The sequence below is a fragment of the Falco peregrinus genome, chromosome 5 (genome assembly GCF_023634155.1).
Source record: "Falco peregrinus isolate bFalPer1 chromosome 5, bFalPer1.pri, whole genome shotgun sequence".
Classification (NCBI taxonomy): Eukaryota; Metazoa; Chordata; class Aves; order Falconiformes; family Falconidae; genus Falco; species Falco peregrinus.
Genome location: NC_073725.1, coordinates 86,758,039 through 86,774,240, shown reverse-complemented (window position 1 = coordinate 86,774,240; position 16,202 = coordinate 86,758,039). Strand labels below are relative to the sequence as shown.

Genomic DNA, 16,202 nt, shown 5'->3' with positions numbered 1-16,202 from the left:
AGCGGCCTTTTGGTCTCTCTCGGTTGCAGATCACCATGGTAAGCACAAAGTTGGAGGTTTTGAACGAAACGGAAAAAACCTTGATGCTGCCCCACTGATGTTTATAGAAAGTAGCAGGTATTACTTCTTCCTTCCCTCTTCAGCTGCTTCTGCAGAAAGGTCCCGACAGACCGAGCTGAGTCACTGTCCTGATGTGCTCTCAGTGCCCCTCGCCCCTTCCTGGTGGCACAGCCACGGCCACGGCGCAGCCCTGCCTAGCCCCTCTGCGGGAAAGGGGGAGAAACCTCCAGAAACAAATGCGCTGCCAGTTGGGAAGGGAGAAACCAGTAACGGCCCAGTCTGGCTTGGCTTTCTCTACATGTTCCCTCTGCAGCATCGTGCCACTGGCCAGAGGCAGCCGGGGTATTTTGCTGGCCAGAGGCAGCAGGGCAGCCGTGGTGGTGATGGCAGCTCGCTCCCTCCGTGCTGGCTACACCGGGGCAGGCGTGCTCAGCACCATGGTGCGATCTGGATCCCACCTCCAAGTGGTGCCGCCCGGCTACTCCTCCACAGCTTTGCTGATCAAGCCCATTCCACTCGCAGGGTGAGGCAAGATCTAAAAATAAATATACAGCTATACTCTTGGAGACTGCCAGCAGCACAGAGGTGGCTCTTTCTCTCTGTGAAAACCAAGCTGTGTTATTAATGCTTCACACACCTCCACTGCCAGCAGCGAGGGCAGTGCCAGGCTCCAAGCCTGGCTGGGACCCCCATCGCCCATGCAGGACAGGGCAGCACAGCCCTCCTGCCTCCAGGACATGGATGCACTAGAGAAAAGCAGGTTTAAAGCATCTTACTGGGGCCCATGGGATGCTCTACGTGTCGTGAGCAGCAGACAGGCCAGGGGCACGGGCTGACTGTCCTGGGGACAGGGAAAGGATGGGTGCACAGTGCCATGCTTGCTCCCAGCTGGAGGCAGGGTAAGCTGCAGCTGCTCTGGCAGGCGGGGGTGTCTGGCCCTCGGTGCCCTGCGATGCTGGTGGGATGCTGCCCCTGGGGCCACAGAGCCCTGGCGAGGGGGTCTTGCTGCTCTCCACCTGCAGGCCCGTGCACTGGCATCCCCTGTGGCTGCGTGGCCTCTTGCTCTGACACAGCTGCTCCTTCTTGGCAAAGCCCAGGAAAGCAGTAACTCACAGGGCTGCCCAATAGCTCTCCTGGCTCAGGGCAGCTGCCTCCTCTACAGAGCAAGAAGTCATTCTCTGCAGGAGAAAACATCCCGCTGGAGCCAGGCAATGCAAGGACAGGTGCTACAGAGCTCCCACCCCTGCTAAGTGGTGCAGAGCTCCCACCTCTGCAAGGTGCCTGGTCCAGGACCCCCATCCCGGCACCCGGTGACACTGAGCCGGGCAGGGTGCCTCCCTCCCTGGCCCCCGCACCCCTGGCAGCCCAGGGATGCCCAGCGAGCCAATGCAATGCGCTGTGCGTACGGCAGATTTGCATCGAAGGGATAAGGGGAAACCCCAGGAAACACATGGCCCAGGCACTAATCAAATCTATCTCTAATAATAAACCTCCCGAGCAATGTGTGGGCTCGGGGCTGGAGCTCGCAGTGCAATGGCAGCAGCCGAGAGGGACTAGACGCCGCAGGAAAGTCAAATGTGAGTCACCCCATGGAGGGGTTGCATGGGGAGGTGGGGGTAAGGGGCTTGTCTGTGCCAGGGCTCGGGGCCACGGTGACATTTCCAGAGAGCTGGCAGGGAGCGGAGGCTCTCCCCAGGCTCTTGCTGGAGGAGCAGAGCCACCACAAAGGGCTTTCACCAGAAGTGATTAGTGCCATGGAGCTGGAGGTGAAATGGTCGCTTAATGCCTTGGACAAGGGGTCCATAGGGAAGTTTGGGGTGCTGGTCCCTGGCGGGTGCAAAGACAGAAGGGGAGATACACCCGCCCCTGCTGGAAAACGCACAGCTGCAAAGCCCAGCTACACCATGCTGGGAGCACCCTGAGGCTGCCCTCCACCACCAGGCAGGATTTTTCCTAGATGGGGCCAAACACCACCTTGGACCTGCCCTCGCAGCAGAGCAGCAGTGGGGAAGGAGCTGCCCACCCTGCAGCCCCCCGGCTCAGCCCCAGATCGCTGTTTCCCATGCAGTTATCCCACCTGGAACCGCCTGTAGCTCAAGCGTGGCCAGGCTGACCGCCATCCCCAGGGCTCACCACCACCCCTGGGGGTGTTCTCATCCTTCTTTGGGTACAAAATATCTTCAAAGAGCATCTGAGGAGAGCGTCAGCCTGAGCCTCGCTCTGCCCTGGGAAACGTCTTCAGTCAGCTTGATAGAAAGTAATTATTTAATTTTATAGCAATGTTAATTGAACAACTGGGACTGTAAGGGCAGCATCCCTGCGCAGAGTGGATTTATCCCTTAGAGTGGAAGGGTTTTACAGGTGCTGCCCCAGGTAGGAGCCAGTTCACAGCTGGAGCTGCAAGGGAGGGTGCTGCACAGGCAACGGCAGGACAGATGGACACGCAAAGTGCCCAGCTGCCACATGGTCCCAAGCCCTAGAGTGAGAGGAGAGATCCCCATCAGAGGGCAGGGGCTTGGCTATACAAAAATCAAAGTCCGGCTTTGTGAAGGCAATGGCTCAGCCTTTGGGCACGCCAAGGCCAGCGCCATGCTGCAGCATCGAGGAGCTTTAAACCTTTTGGGCCCCATCAGCATCAGCGTCGTCCACTCGTGCAGGAAACAGCTGCGGCTCCCCAGCACGGCTCCGCAGAGGGATGTGGTTGCCCACGAGCCCTTTCAGTCAGCAAATGGCACATTTCCACCACGGCCACCCTGGTGCTGGGTTAGTGCTTCCTGCAGTTGCTCAAGCTTGCTTGCTGCAGACCCCATGCACGGCATGGCACGGCATGGCACGGCACGGGATGCCGGCAGGCACTGCTGAGCAGTGGGGCATTAGCAGGGACCGACAGTGGCACTCAGGTTGTCTCCAAGGCCAAACCCTGCAGTGGCACAGGTGAGGCTGCAGGCAGAGACATGTGACAAATAGCTCTTTGCAGGGACAAGAGCACGTCCCTCTCCAGGCATCCCAGCTGGCGCGGGTGAAACCAGCGCTTAAAGCTCCCCCAGAGAGATGTCCCTCCTGCTGCTCAGGGGAGATTTACACATCAAAATCGGGTTTCATTATGATGCCAGGACACCAGAGAAAGATGTCAGAAATTACACACAGGAGGGCACGCACTGCCCTGATGTCACAGAGGAATTCAGAAGTTTCCAGAATTCAAAATTGTTTCAGAAGATGTTGCCAGTAGTCATTCTGGTCGTGTTTCTGTTATTTTCAGAAAAGCATGTAAAGACAGGAACGGTTCCCACTGCTCTTACCCCTGCGGGCAGATGCGTGTGTCCCCAGACCCACAGGGCACAGCACAGGACCACCTGTAAGCCAGGGTGTCTTCCCTGCACGTTCCCTGGGACTGGCACAGAACACGCTCCTGGAGGCTTATAATTTGAAAAGCTTGCCAAGCCCGAAGCAGGTTTGGCCATACGCTCCTGCCCATGGCTAGGACCAGAGAGGTGGGGCACAGGCGGGTGTCCCCCTGCCAGGGGTCCCAGCCCTAGCGAAGGGACGGGGTGCCACAGGGCAGCCCGGTGGTGGCCACCCCGTATCCACTGGCTTCTCATTCTGCAGCCATGGATGGGACGCACGTCGGGCGGGATGCCATGAACAACTGCACAGACCAGCAGTACTGGGACACCCTCGTTTGCCAGTGCATCCCCTGCAGCCTTGTATGCAGCCGGCCCACAGTGAGGAGGTGTGCTGCGCTGTGCGGTGAGTGCTGGGCACCTGGCTGCGGGGCTGCCCTTGGGCTGCGTGCCAAGTGATGGGGCCAAGCTGGGAAGGGGGATCAGGCGCTGGGATGAACTACAAGGCAGGCTCCGAGCCAGCTCAGCTTAACAGAGCTCTGAGCCAAAAACGCTGGAGAACGTGAGAGCTTCCCAGCGGTGTCTGGCAACAGCTCAGCACGGACCAGGATCCAGTTACCCACACAGAATCATAGAAGCATTTAGGCTGGAAAAGACCTTTGAGATCACCAAGTCCAACCATTAACCCAACACTGCCAAGTCCATCACCAAACTGTGTCCCTAAGCACCGCATTATGCATTTTTTAAACACCTCCAGGGATGGTGACTCCACCCCCCCCCCCCCCCCCGGGCAGCCTGTGCCAGTGCTTGATGCACATCTCTGCACTGCTCCTTTTGGGGGTCACTGGGAGCCTTCCCAGAGCTGCACCAACACTCATATCCCCCCAGCAGCGACACCCCACCCTCCAAAGGCCATGCCTTGAGATACAGCAGGTTCAGTCAATGTGGATAATGACAAACTCAAGCTGTAGCTTTGCACGGCTGTACCTGCGAGCCCTGTGTGGGGCAGGCATCAAGGTGTAGTGGTAACAGGTCGGGAGGAGAAGAGACACGATGTACTTTGCACCCAAAGCCTGTACACAGCCCTGTGCATGGCCCCTTCCCTCCCCATCGAGCCGCTGTCTGGGACTGTTGCACCCTGTCCCAGGGCACAGGGGACCCAGCCCTGCACTGCGGCTGCATGCAGTGACAAGTCACGCCTCCCTGTTGAGGAGAGGAGATGCCATCCCCGGAGTGCTGAGCCAGTGCTCGGGCAGGTTTTGGTGTGTCCCAAGAACCCGTGCAAGCTGCAGGGCAGCGGCAGCATTAAGAGCAGCAACCCGGAGCTCCGTGCCACAGGTGGGTACAGCTGCATATGTCTGGCTGCGCATCGTCCCCTCCTCGCCTTTCCCCGGCATTCCTCACAGAGCCAAACACCACCTCAAAACCTGCGGATCTGTCACCCTGCCAGCGCTGGGGCCGCTGTCAGCACTCACAGCAGCGTGCAGGTCTCACCCGGCGCCCGTTGGAGCTGCGACCTTGTTCGGAGCAGCCGCGGGCTCGTCCTCGCACAAACCCAGGTGCCCGGGGTGGTGGGAGGGCCGTGGTGTGGGAGCCTTGTGCTCAACTGACAGGGGAGGAGGACGTGCTCAGGGCACCGTGTTCACCTCGCTCCCCTCCCGCAGAGTCCATGGACTGCAACAGGAAAGCCGGCTTCTACTATGACAAGCTCCTGAACAACTGCATCAACTGCACCATGGTCTGTGGGCAGCACCCAAAGCAGTGTGCCCAGTCCTGTGAAGGTAAGGCTGCGCCTGGGGGCAGGTGGAGCGGGGATGTGGGGCAGGACCCCCGGGGCTGGGCTGGAGGAGGGGCCAGGTTATGGGACCGAAGCGAGGGAAGGGGCAGCAAATCCTCTCTGCTTTGTCCTGGGGGGTTGCGATCTCGTGCTGCCGTTTCACTGGGACCAGGGAAGAGGAAACCAGGGCCCCCGTCCCTCTCACGTTTTCTCCATCACGGGGCATGTTTCCCCTTCTGCGTGTCAGTGACTTGCACACCCGTCCCTCGGCCCCACCAGCCGGGGCAGGGTCGGCCGTTGCGTTTCCCACTTTGCTGAGTCGCCTCCAGCCCTCAGGGCAGGGGAGTGGGAGCAGGAGGGTTCTCCCTGCCATCCACAAGTCCCACACTGGGGTTGAGATGCGATCACTGGAGAAGGGAGGAGGGTGGGAATGGGGTGTGGGGAGGGTTCTCGTCAACCTCGGCACAGGAAAGAAACGCAAGCAAGCAGAGGCGATGCATAGCTGCTTGCAAATTCTTTCCAAGCGGAGCGCACAAGTGCTATTAGCACTTCCCTTATCACAAATTCAGTAGCGTGAAGCACGTGCCTGAAGGGTTTCTAAGCACACCCCTCTCTGCCTGCCCCACAGCGGGTGCCCTGGGGGCCACCCCTGCTCCGCCAGCCACCCTGGTCACGGCCTCGCCACCAGCGGCTGTGCTGGAGCCGAAGTCGTGCATGGAGCAGGAGCCGTGGCTGGTGGTGTACCTGCTGCTGGGCCTCTGCCTCTGTGCCCTCGTCTGCTTCCTGCTCCTGGGCTGGACCCACCTGCGCAGGAAGGGAGAGGTGGTCTCCTGCCAAGCCAGCGCGGGGACCTGCCACCGCAGGGAGGACTCCTCCAAAGGTGAGCGCTGGGGGGACTGGGGGAGGATGGGGAGCTTGTGGTGGACAGGCTCCCAGGTACGGCTGGGACGGACACAAAGCAGGGCCAGCTCACAAGGGGAGGGAGGAAAAGTAAAGCTGGTGACATGCTGTGTGGTTCAGTCTGAGCCTGGAAGAGGGGCAGGACTGGGCTCCTGTGCCCCGGTTCTCCACCGTAACCCCCGCCTCAGTCACTCTGCAAAGCCACAGGCACAGCTTCCCCCTGCCATGCAGGGGCTGGAGCAGCAGCATCAACCACCAGCTCTCCAGTCTCCATCCCCAGGCTGAGGGGCAGCCCAGCCACAGGCAGGGGAGTTGCAAGAAGCCGATCCTCTTCCAAAATGCACCACAGGCCCCAGGGCTTCCACAGCAACTGCAGCAACTGGGGCTGCGCTGGGGCAAGCTGCTGCCTGGCGAGAAGCCCGGTACCACTAGCTACTTGCTCCTTCAAATGGGCAAAGGATGCGGCTGAATTCCCTTGCAGGATCAAACACCAGAGTTTTAGCTCAGGAGCCAGAGGGGCTTTGCAAGACTTTGCGCTAAGGAGGAAAGACAGGGAAAGGATAACATGGAGTAAGCCAACATAGAGAAGATGTTTGTATTCTCCCTCCTCCTCTCCTCCCCTGCCTTTACAAAAACAATTGTCTACTTACCTATTTATGCATACACGTAGATGTTCACATATGTGCACCTCAGAGCCAGTCACACTGGATGTCAAAAATCACAGAGAGAAAGCCCACGAGCTGGTGTGTCACTTGGAGCCACTCTCCAGCAGAACGGTAATTCAAGCCATTCCTGTCTGCTGTGGCCAAAGGACACGGTGGCATTGAATGCTTGCTTTTAAGAGAAGCTGCCAGGTTCAAAGAGATTTACTGTGTCCTCTTTAATACTCCTAGTCTAACCTTGCTTCTCGGGCCTCAGATGACACAGCTGAGCCCTTCACAGCCAGCGTCCAGCCTGCGGAGTGCTGTGGGTCCTGCGGGCAGCCAGCCTGCCACGCTGTGCTGGCTGCAGCTCTGGAACCTCACACCACGCTGCGCCATCACATTTGCGTGTGCTACAAAAGTAGTGTTTAATTAGAAGATAATTTACATATAAGGTTATAAATATTGTAATTTCTTTAGTGCTAAACCTCCAGCATCCCTGTTCCAGGCACTTCCCAGTTTCCCCCTCAGCTCTCTCCTGGCAGGACTGGGTGCAAGCGTGTAGGCGATGCATTACATACAACACACGGTGCCGGGGGCTTTATCAAAGAGGTGGGAGGGGGGTGTCCTCTCCCATTCCAGGAGCAGCTCTTTATAGGCTCTTGTGTAGCAGTACAGAGCATTTCTTTTGTAAAAGGTACTCCTAAAACCCCTTAAGCTAATACACATAGTTTACTTGCAGATCATCTGGTGGAAGCGGGCAGCGTTGGTGATGGATCCACTGGCAGCAGGGTCCCAGAGCCAATGGAAACCTGTAGTTTCTGCTTCCCTGGACATGGCTCCGCTGTACAAGAGACCAAACCATGCCACGGCACCTCCTATCACATAGGGGAAAGAGCTGCTCCCTCTCACACCGGGATATGCAGCATGGGAAGTGCTGGGGCCATTCCCAGCCCTGACGATGGTCACTTCAAAATCATATGTTCTCCTTCACAAGAAAAGACGCCCATGGCATGACTGTAGCGAATGTTCCTGCACAGGATCAGAAAGGAGGGATGCTCCCTCTGCCCCCAAAACACAGCTGCTTTACCCTCTGTTCCCAGTGACTGTAACAGCTTCTACCAGGACCAGTGGACCTGGCCCAGCCTTTGCCCAGGGCTGTAGGCTACAGACAGTGCTGCCGGTTACAGACAGTGCTGTTTAATTTGAATCAGGAAAAGAAATTCTCATTATTCTTGTGCACTCCCAGTGATAGAAGTCGCTTCCCATTTAGCAGTATCTTCATCCTCCGCCTTGACCTCTGCAGACCCCTCTGTGCATCCCCGTCATTGGGAGCGATGTCTTGCAGGGGCTTTTCATCCTGGTTCCACCATCAGCATCACTTTGTCTCTGCAAAGGGTGTCGATGCAGAGCCAGGACCAGACTGTGGTGTCCACCAGTCCCCATGGAAAGCACACCTTTCCCTGCTTGAAAACTCTACCATGTAACAGAAGCCATTTACAAGCAGAGCTATAAGAATCTCAGACATGGACTCAGACCCAAGGACTTACTCATGGAGGTTATAATGACCACCGAATGCCACTGAGGTATTCTCAAGTGTGGCGTGTTTTCTGACTTTAACAGAAATTTCTTCACAGGACAGATTATTTGGGAAGATACTATGTGGAAAGCTCCACTGCCAGCTTTCAACACAGCTTGGGAAGGCAGGAGATGTTACGTGTGATGGCGAGGCTTGGCCTTGTGGCAGGACATGATGCTGCATGGGAAGCGCTGGGACAGGCACCAAAATCCCCAGTGGAAGCGGGTTTAATGCAAAGACTCACCCAAGGCTGAGAACTTTCTAAAAGACTGAATTTATGTATGTCTGGTCTAGGTTACCCAAAAAAGCCGGTAAAAGTGATGAACCAGCTAGAGACAGAGCTGCTTTAAGGGAAGATTTTTATCAGCCCTGGCTTTGAAAGCTAGTATGGAAAAATATGGGTTTCAACATGTAACCTGAAGTTCTCATTTCCACTAAAGGAGAGTGTAGGGATTTTTTGCTTGGTGAGAAACCACTCCTGGTAGGAGCTCATCTCATCCCCTCCAATTTCTCAAACTAGAGCTTCAAACTTTGAAGAATAAACATGAGTCAAAATATGCAGAAATTGGTGCTGGGAGACAGCAGGAGAAAGCATGAGCAGATAGTTACAACAGACTGTCCCCTTCATATTATGTATTTCTTTAAATGTCAACGTATTCTTACCACTACAGAAGGCACCACTTGAGGGGGACCGCAACAATGGTGCCATGAGTGATGTCCGGCCACCAAGCAGAAAGGTCTGAACGTCCCCGTTAGAATAAGAAAGTGCAAGAGGTGGTTTAAGGTGAGGACTAAGAGCTCATGCATTGGTCCAATAGCTGGCACATGGGCCAAAGCTTTGCCATCTTGAGTTGCTCCAGGAGCCAACCTGACAGTTCTCCAGCCCGTTATCCGTGTGCGTTGCCTCTCATCTCCTCCCTCTGTTTAGCAAAGTCCCGCTCCGACAGCAGCCCAGGGGGTGGGTTTGCATTGTGCTGCATTTGCATCCGAGGGGAGAAAATGGGCGCATGCAAAATGCAAATCTTGTTTTACTCAGGTGGGCGTCCTGAACACAACGGGTGGCCCTGAAGGCCACCGGCTCACAGTGCGATGGGGAGAGCAAGGGCCTACCCGTGTGCATGGAGAGCAACCGGCAGGACCCCGGCCACGAGCTGGGCCTGCTCCCGCGGGACCCCCCCCCCCCCCGCCGCCTCCACCCCCTCAGTCCTTGGGCCCCACGGCCTCCTGCACTCACCCTCCCTGCCTCCCGCTCCCTCAGCCTGAAGACCCTTTTGGCGTCTCCCCTCGCGCAGCCTCCCCCTCCCCAGCACCATCTCCCGTGGCCTTAGCTCCTGCCCTTCCCTCCTGGGGACTCTGCTCCCCGGCCGCCTGCCCCACCGCCTCAGTGCCCATGGCCCCCCCACACCACAGCCCCAGGCCCTGGGGCATCCCCGCTCGCCAAAGCTCCGAAGCCTTTCAGCCCCACACGCCGCCTCGGCCTACGCTCACACGGAGCCCCCAGCTCTCCCTCAGCCTCTGCCCCCGCTCAGCCCCGGCTGGGCACCTTCACACAGGCTAATCTTCAGCTTCTCCCAGCCTCTTGCCTTCCCTTCTAGCTCAGCCTTACTTACTCCTCCTTGCCCTCCCACCACCTTTTGGCATCTCGTCTTGCTCTGCCTTTCATCTCCCACACCCTTCGGTCTCCCCAAGAGCCCTCGCTTGTGTTCTTGCTCACCCTCTGCTCCTGCTCATCCTTGCGCTCCCCCTCTGCCTCCCCCAGCCCTGGCCCTGCCCCTGCGCTCCCTCAGGCTCCTCTTGGCACTGACCCTTGCCAAGCCTCTTGGTCTGTCCTTCAGCTCCGCTCCTGCCCGCTGCCCTGCTCCCCCTCTGCCTCCTGCACCCTGATGTCCTCCACTCCCACCACACCTCTCCATCGTGACCCCCCGCTCAGGCTGGGCCCCCCCACCCCTGGAAGAGCTGGCTTTGCCCCTTCTGCTTCCCCTCCCCACAGCCTTCCCAGGCAAATCACAGAAGGGTTTGGGTTGGAAGGGACCTTAAAGAACACCTAGTTCCACCCCCCCACAGTGGGCAGGGCCCCCTCCCACCAGCCCAGGGTGCCCCCAGCCCCGTCCAGCCTGGCCCTGAGCCCTGCCAGGGATGGGGCACCCACAGCTGCTCTGGGCAGCCTGGGCCAGCGCCTCGCCGCCCTCACAGGGAAGGATTTCTTCCCGATAGCGGATCTAAATCTGCCCTCTTTCAGCTTAAAGCCATCACCCCTTGTCCTGTCACCCCCATCCCCTGTCAAAAGCCCCTCCCCAGCTTTCCTGTGGGCCCCTTCAGGCCCTGGAAGCTGCTGTGAGGTCCCCCCGGAGCCTGCTCTTCTCCAGGCTGAACAGCCCCGACTCTCTCAGCCTGTGTCCATAGGAGAGGTGCCCCAGCCCTCTGAGCATCTCCGTGGCCTCCTCTGGGCTCGCTCCAGCAGGTCCGTGTCCTCCTTACGTTGGTGCCCTGGAGCCGGACGCAGTGCTAGGGTGAAGGGGTTCTGCACTTACCCTGAGGCAGCACCAGCAGGTCCCCCAGGCACCAGGGCTGGGAAAGCCCCCAGCCCCTCTGCCCCAGCCCTTCCCAGCAAGGACAGGGCTCCAGGAGAAGGAAAACCCTCACGAGCAGCCACGGTGCCTCGTCACGCTGCCCCTTCCCAGCACAGAGCTCCTGCGGGCAGCACTGGGGACACACAGCTTCAGCCCAGCTCCAGCACCCTGTGAACATTCATGTGTCACCTCTGGGGACAGGCGCTTGTCACCCACGGGAGCCCCTGGCCACGCTATGAGGCCCAGTGCAAGGAGATTCAGAACCTTATTTAAAAATAGGATAGAAATAACTGAACACATGCCACCAGCTTTGCACTCAGGGCATCTCCTGAGGACCAAGGGGCATCAACTATTCAAACGAGAAAGCTTTTAGGAATGCTCCAGTTGGGCTGGGGCTATCTCTCTCACCACCCTGTGGGCTGGTGCCCCAGAAACTGGGCAAAACACTCATCAGAAGCCAAGTTCTTCTCTCCAGCCTCCATACGGCAGAGGGGAGCATTCCTCACCCTCACAGATACTCCCTGGAGGAGGGGAGGGCACATGACCACTGTTAGTAGCATATAAAAGGTAACATGGAGCAACTCAAACAAATCAGCAGTGAGAATAATATATAGGGTCCCAGCTGCAACCCGTAGGTGCTGGAGAACCAAGAGGAATCGATGGTTTTGGTATGGCATTTGCAGCCACTGGCCAACAGCTCTGCAGAAGGGTAGCTGGGAACATCACTGAGTGTTAAGAGGGACATTGTGACTCTGGGGCACAAGCACTCACAGCTGGCCCGAGTTTAACTACAGGGCATTAAGGGCACAGATTTTGAGCAAAAGCATCCACCTGGGGGTTTTACCCATTCTCCCATTTCTGCTTTTGCTCAGGTTTTCATTAGGCACCAGCATCAAAGTAAAGCTTCATCTCTAGTCTAGTGGCTGAGGGACAAGAAAATATTACACCTAAACCCACTGTCTAGCTATTTTTGTGCCCCAGGTAGAGCTGGGCTCATTGCTGGTAGATAGCAGAACACACACTCCAACGCGAGCCGGCGTCGCACCACTCTCATTTCAGCCATTCCTGCAGATGCTTCCTCACAGCAGACGAAGCTGTGCCAACAGAAACCTGAACCTCAGAATAAACAAGTCACCCCCAAACCGCTCCCCAAAATGAAGAGGGTCAGCAGCTGAGGCAGCAGTCACTGCTGGCGGAGGAGGCAGCCTCTCGCTGTCTGCCAGCACGAGGGAGGCACAACTTCACCACCAGCCATTCGTTAGCACCTCGCTGCGCAGCCAGGCGTTTTGCAGTCGGCGCTTTCCTAAAGGCAACATTAAGACAGTTCTGCGCAGGAGAAACCTCCCGGTTCTGCAGGGAATAAACCCTGCGGACAAGCTGCATGGCTGCTTCTGAAGAGATGAGGGCTGAGAGAAGGCTGTTTGAGAAGCAGCAGCATGAGGGGTAGTGCTGCTTGTGTGACAGCAGCTGCTCTCCCGTCTTTAGAGGAAGAAGGAAAATGCTCTCTCCTCCTCTAGCAACCTGTGCTGATTTACTGTGGCTGGAAATAGCAACACGCCTGGTATGATTCAGGGAGGCACACGGGGTGGGATGGCAGGGGGAAGAACAGAGTAAGACCTTTTAATACACCAGGAATTCCGCTTTTGAAACCAGAAACAGAGCACTGAAATCTCCCACCGAAAGCCACCTGCACCAGTGCAGTTGCACAGAGCACAGCCCTCTTCACCAGCTTCAGATGGGGGGGGGGGGGGGGACACACACGACATATCCCCTCCTCCTCCACTCTACTGCTTTCAGACCCACATGCATAAAAAAATGGGCTTGGATTTTTAATTTTTAACTGTTACATGATTGGTCGTTGGAGCTGAAGCACCAAATGGAGAAGATGCTTTTTGGAGATGAGGGTATAATCCCTTGCCTTCCCACACACGTTTTGGAGGAACATAGGAGATGTACCAGCGCCCGGACTCCTCTGCTCCCATTTCCCCCACCCAGATGGCTGGCCTCAGCCCTAAACGATTTGTTTCTAAAGGATTAACAAAGCAGACTGCATTAGCTTCGGTGCTAGTGGAAAACAGACTTCATTTGTTCAGGCTCCGGCATCCAAAAGCAGCAGCCCAAGGCTCAGCCCTCAGCACCACAAAGCGAAGGCATCGTGCCACCACCAAAGCCATCTGCCGCGCGGTGGCAGTCCTCCTCCGGCAGCAGGACACGGTGGGGACGCCAACTGCAGCAGCCCTGGGAATAATAAACGCCTGATTCTTGTCTTCCTCTGCAAGCTCGCTGCATTATTAAAAGGTAGCAGAAAGCGTTGTCAAGCATCTGCACCATACCGTGCCGGTTCGGGGAGGGAGGGGGCCCCTTCCCGCGCGTGCACCGTGCATCTGCAGTTCGCCAGCCATTTTTCACTGGTGACAAGAACGCTCAGGTTAAATCTTGCAGCACCCAATTACAACTGAAAATTATTTCAAGCATGACAATGGGGAAAGACAGGTTACAAAACCTGAGTACGCCATCACCTCTGCAGAGCTCGGGCTGCCTAGGTAACTCCCACACGCATTTTCTATGTCTGATTTGATATTCAAGGTGCTTCAGTTAGCTGTCCCTTCTTCCTTCCCTATTGCAAGCTGTCATAGAAACCTCCTGATGTACAGAACTGCCTTTTAATCTTCCAGTTTGTGTACAAAGCAAAGGCAATTCCACTGCCTTTTTGTTCAGCTGCTCTTGTAAGATGCTTATTTAAAAAGCAAACAAACTCCCTTCCCTTATGTTCCTCCTATTGCTTCTGTTTCAGACCATTTTCCACCTCTGTCTCGGGCAGGCTAGACAGCTGTAACTCGTTACTAGCACAGCATCTAAAAGGTTAAACCCATCCACGTTTTTAACCACACTGGTAAAGTCAAAGAATGGCTGTCTGGATGCATACACTGAGCTTAATGACCTTTTTGGTGTGGCTCTTGCACCAATTTACACTGTGCCCAACTCTTACGCATAGCTCTCTGCAGGTTCCTGTAAGGAGGGGAAAACAAAGCTGGTTTTGCTCTTTTCAGCTCTCTGTTCTGAATGGTTTCTCTCACAGGCTGCAATTCAATCCACAGCCCAGCCTCCCGAGAGCAAGACACCGCACACAAGCGGTTGCTGCTGGTGTCTGGACAAGCCACCGAAGCCACAGAGGGGGAGAAAAGGAGCAAAACTGCGTTTGTGACAAAGCAAGAATAAGCTGGTGCACTAAGTGCTGCAAGCTAAGGACACCGATATGGAGGCTGTTGATTCTGCAAGGAGGAGGAGAGCGTGTGAGGAGTTAATCCATGTGGGAGGATACAAGGAACCAATACCAGCCTAGCACATACCAGGAAAATGTGTTGTTTACTTAAAACCCGAGTGCACTGCAGAAGTGCTCAATAGCAGCAGATCCACCGCTCAATGCTGCCCCCAGCAGCAACCGTTTCTAACAGATGGTACATTTATCAATGCCGAGGTTCTCTCAAGTGTCATACACACGCCTTCGGAAGGCTGCAGGGGGGAAAAAAACCAACCAAACCAAAAGCAGCAACAAGAAAACAAGCAGTTTTGAGAAAATTCAAACTTATTCACAAGGTTTAAAAAAAGAACCAAGACCACTCTTACAGTATAAACACGCCAATTCATTAATTTTTACTGATGGTTGCATTTATGAATTTCATTCTCGTGAAAAAAGGGAATAAAAGGAAAAAAATTAAGAAAATAGCTATTTATAGAAAACAAAACAAAAAAGGGCTCAAACAGAAAAGAATCTGTGCCGATGCTTTTGATGAGCAGTCCGATGGCATTAAACATTACCTGTGCAAGCAGGCATGCTTGAAAACCTTTCTTAGTACTGTAGCTTCAGTTCCGCAATCCAGGATTTCTTTTACGGTTGTTGGAAAAAAAAGAGCCTAATAGTTTCATACTGTATTTATTTAATAACTAAAATTCACAAATAAAAAGATACTTGCAAAGTCCTTTAGTTGTGTCATCCCCTCCTCCTCCTCCACTCTACTGCTTTCAGACCCATATGCATAAAAAATGGGCTTGGATTTTTAATTTTTAACTGTTATATGATTGGTCGTTGGAGCTGAAGCACCAAATGGAGAAGATGCTTTATGGAGATGAGGGTATAACCCCTTGCCTTCCCACACACATTTTGGAGGAACATAGGAGATGTACCAGTGCCCGGACTCCTCTGCTCCCATTTCCCCCACCCAGAGCATTCCTTTCATTTTATATTTCCTCTGTTAAGTGACTGACTGTAGCCTCTTTTTTTCCCCCCTTTCTGTCCTTGCGGGACTGCATACACGTCGAACATTGTTCATTTCTTACTCCGCCAGGCTTTGAGTCAGTGTCAAGTAGGTCCTGTTTCAGCTCAGTGCTAGTTGTTTTTTAATGGGTCTTTTCATTTCAGGTAGGTTTGTGTGTCGATTCAGAAGGCTTGCTTATTTTCTTCCTTGTTTATATCTGACAAGCTGCTGGATAAGGCTATTCATACTCCAGGAACTGTTTGTGATAGAACAGCAAATATCTGCAAGAAAGAGGTACAGCTTCAGTGTTCTGCTACATGTCGGAGCAAATTAGTATTTCTATTGATGCGATCATAAAAAATGAGAACTATTAATTTCTGTTTTCTTTTAAATTGGAAGGAATTCCAGGGACATGCCAGTTCCCAACAGTAACCGTGGATGAGGTGGAGGGAAGCCAGATCACATCGTTTTAACAGCAACTCAGGAAACAGAACAAGTGTACATCAAGAGGCCAAACCCTCTTGTGGTACAATCCACTTCGAACCTGAAAGCTCCACAAGACTGGGCCATGTTGGTGCCCAGACAGGCAGTATTCATTTAACACTATCCTGACACAAAATACAAGAGGTGCTTTGAAGATGCAACTGTTGCTTTAGAGTGACATTACCAAAGCATCAGACACTTGGGATTATCGCACACTGCCTGCCATTTCCTGTTAACAGGAGCAAAACAAAGAATCAGGCATGTGGGTGAAGGCCCATGTGTCCCAATCAAATATCTAATGTCTCAATCTGTACTCAAATCTGGTGTTTTAATAGGATGAAATTCTTCCTGTCCTTAATTACCTTATGTGTGCTGCTACATAACAGAGCCCAGCCCTCAAGCAGCTATATGTCAGGGGAAGCAGACTCATGCCTGCGGACTCTTGCCATGCCACACACCCCGACACACTCACTGCGTGACTCTCCTTAGAGCGCTTCAAAGCACTTTTGAGACTTTCCAATTACTATCTTTCCATCTCACGCCCTATGGAGCTTCCCCTACACAATGCAGATCTACTTAGTGTCAGCTTTTATCT

The 16,202-nt window shown here is 54.8% G+C and overlaps 2 protein-coding genes across 4 annotated transcripts in view; one reads left to right on the top strand and one right to left on the bottom strand.

Annotated features, from left to right (window-relative positions):
• The first annotated feature begins 1,506 nt into the window (after positions 1-1,506).
• Positions 1,507-9,333, top strand: TNFRSF13B (TNF receptor superfamily member 13B). Its single transcript, XM_005229001.3, has 5 exons — positions 1,507-1,637; positions 3,667-3,807; positions 5,066-5,182; positions 5,807-6,058; positions 7,462-9,333. Exons 1-5 carry the CDS (start codon positions 1,511-1,513, stop codon positions 7,734-7,736), a joined length of 912 nt encoding a protein of 303 aa, XP_005229058.2. The 5' UTR covers positions 1,507-1,510; the 3' UTR covers positions 7,737-9,333.
• A 5,453-nt stretch (positions 9,334-14,786) lies between these two features.
• Positions 14,787-16,202, bottom strand: part of USP22 (ubiquitin specific peptidase 22) — a 110,938-nt gene continuing 109,522 nt past the window's right edge. For all 3 annotated transcript variants that reach the window (XM_055804917.1, XM_055804916.1, XM_055804915.1), the window contains one exon: positions 14,787-15,405. In XM_055804917.1, the coding sequence (XP_055660892.1) occupies positions 15,363-15,405 (43 nt within the window). In that variant the 3' untranslated portion in view covers positions 14,787-15,362. The remainder of the gene's footprint in view (positions 15,406-16,202) is intronic.

Excerpts from the sequence above, each read along its gene's own strand:
- TNFRSF13B (XM_005229001.3), top strand. The coding sequence starts at position 1,511 with ATGGCCCAGGCACTAATCAAATCTATCTCTAATAATAAACCTCCCGAG. Across the intron at positions 1,638-3,666 it reads ACGCCGCAGGAAAGTCAAAT|CCATGGATGGGACGCACGTC; the intron begins GTGAGTCACCCC and ends CTCATTCTGCAG. Across the intron at positions 6,059-7,461 it reads CAGGGAGGACTCCTCCAAAG|ATCATCTGGTGGAAGCGGGC; the intron begins GTGAGCGCTGGG and ends GTTTACTTGCAG.